General features: G+C 39.9%; 1 protein-coding gene across 1 annotated transcript in view; it reads right to left on the bottom strand.

Annotated features, from left to right (window-relative positions):
- Positions 1–294: 294 nt before the first annotated feature.
- LOC107677788 (protein FAM117B) overlaps positions 295–1,061 on the bottom strand; it is a 17,620-nt gene continuing 16,853 nt past the window's right edge. Inside the window, exon 3 of the mRNA XM_016472815.1 lies at positions 295–367. Within this exon, the coding sequence (XP_016328301.1) occupies positions 302–367 (66 nt within the window). The 3' untranslated portion in view covers positions 295–301. The remainder of the gene's footprint in view (positions 368–1,061) is intronic.

Genomic DNA, 1,061 nt, shown 5'->3' with positions numbered 1-1,061 from the left:
GTGTGTGTGTGTGTGTGTGTGTGTGTGTGTGTGAGAGAGAGAGAGAGAGAGAGAGAGAGAGAGAGGGTTGAAGTTACAGTAGGGCCCACGCTCAGAGTAGATTAACACAGAAACAAAGGGCTCTTTATAAACAGATGGGTGCTGTGCTTTGGACTCGCTTTGAAGCACAGGTCATGAGTGGAGGCCCTAGGTGTGTGATGTAACCCCAGTCAGCCAGTGAAAACTCATGAGCAAAGTCACTGGAGTTTAGCAGACCATAGAAAAAAAAAGTGCAATAAAACATGCAAAACGATGGTGGGAATCAAAAGGGCACAAAGCCACAAAAATACACGCCACCTTTACAGCAGATCAACTCTCCTATGAACTCCTGTCACAAGAAAAAAAAAGAGAGAGAAGGGAAATCCCCAATTCCACTATGTAAATCATAGTATTTGCATGTCCTGCCTGAAACTGAAGTATGAGGATCCAACATAAGGGCCTGTTGTCTTATATCGCCCCCAGAAAGGTATTTGTATTCGAACAATTAAGTCATACAATACTTAAATAAGACATAAGATAACAAACAAATTATCAACCAAGTTGCATTAAGAAAGAAAGACATCGCTACAGGACATTAAGACTGGAATAATGACTCCTGAAAAATCAGCTTTGTCATCACAGGAATGAATTAGATTTTAAAACATATTCAAATAGGTAACAATTGTTTTACATTGTAATAATATTTCACAATATTTCAATTTTTACTGTATTTTTGATCAAATAAATGCAGCCTTGGAGAACATAAGATTTATTCTCAAAAACACCCACTTTTTGTTTAAAAAGTGTGGATTTATAAATAATAATGTTATTTGCATTTGACACAAGCAAAATGGCTCCGTAAAGTGTTATGCGGGGTACACACTAACGGCGCTTTTCCACTGCGTGGTACGACTCAGCTCGGCACGGCTCAGTTTGCGTTTCCACTGCAGTTTAGTATCGCTTTAGAATGGGGGGGATTATTCACGTCGTTATAGTTGCGCCGCCTCTACTGCCGCGACTCCTGAAAAACGTTTTCATTCCGC

This window comes from Sinocyclocheilus anshuiensis, unplaced genomic scaffold (genome assembly GCF_001515605.1).
Source record: "Sinocyclocheilus anshuiensis isolate Anshui unplaced genomic scaffold, SAMN03320099.WGS_v1.1 scaffold1145, whole genome shotgun sequence".
Lineage (NCBI taxonomy): Eukaryota > Metazoa > Chordata > Actinopteri > Cypriniformes > Cyprinidae > Sinocyclocheilus > Sinocyclocheilus anshuiensis.
This window is presented reverse-complemented; position numbering and strand designations above follow the sequence as displayed.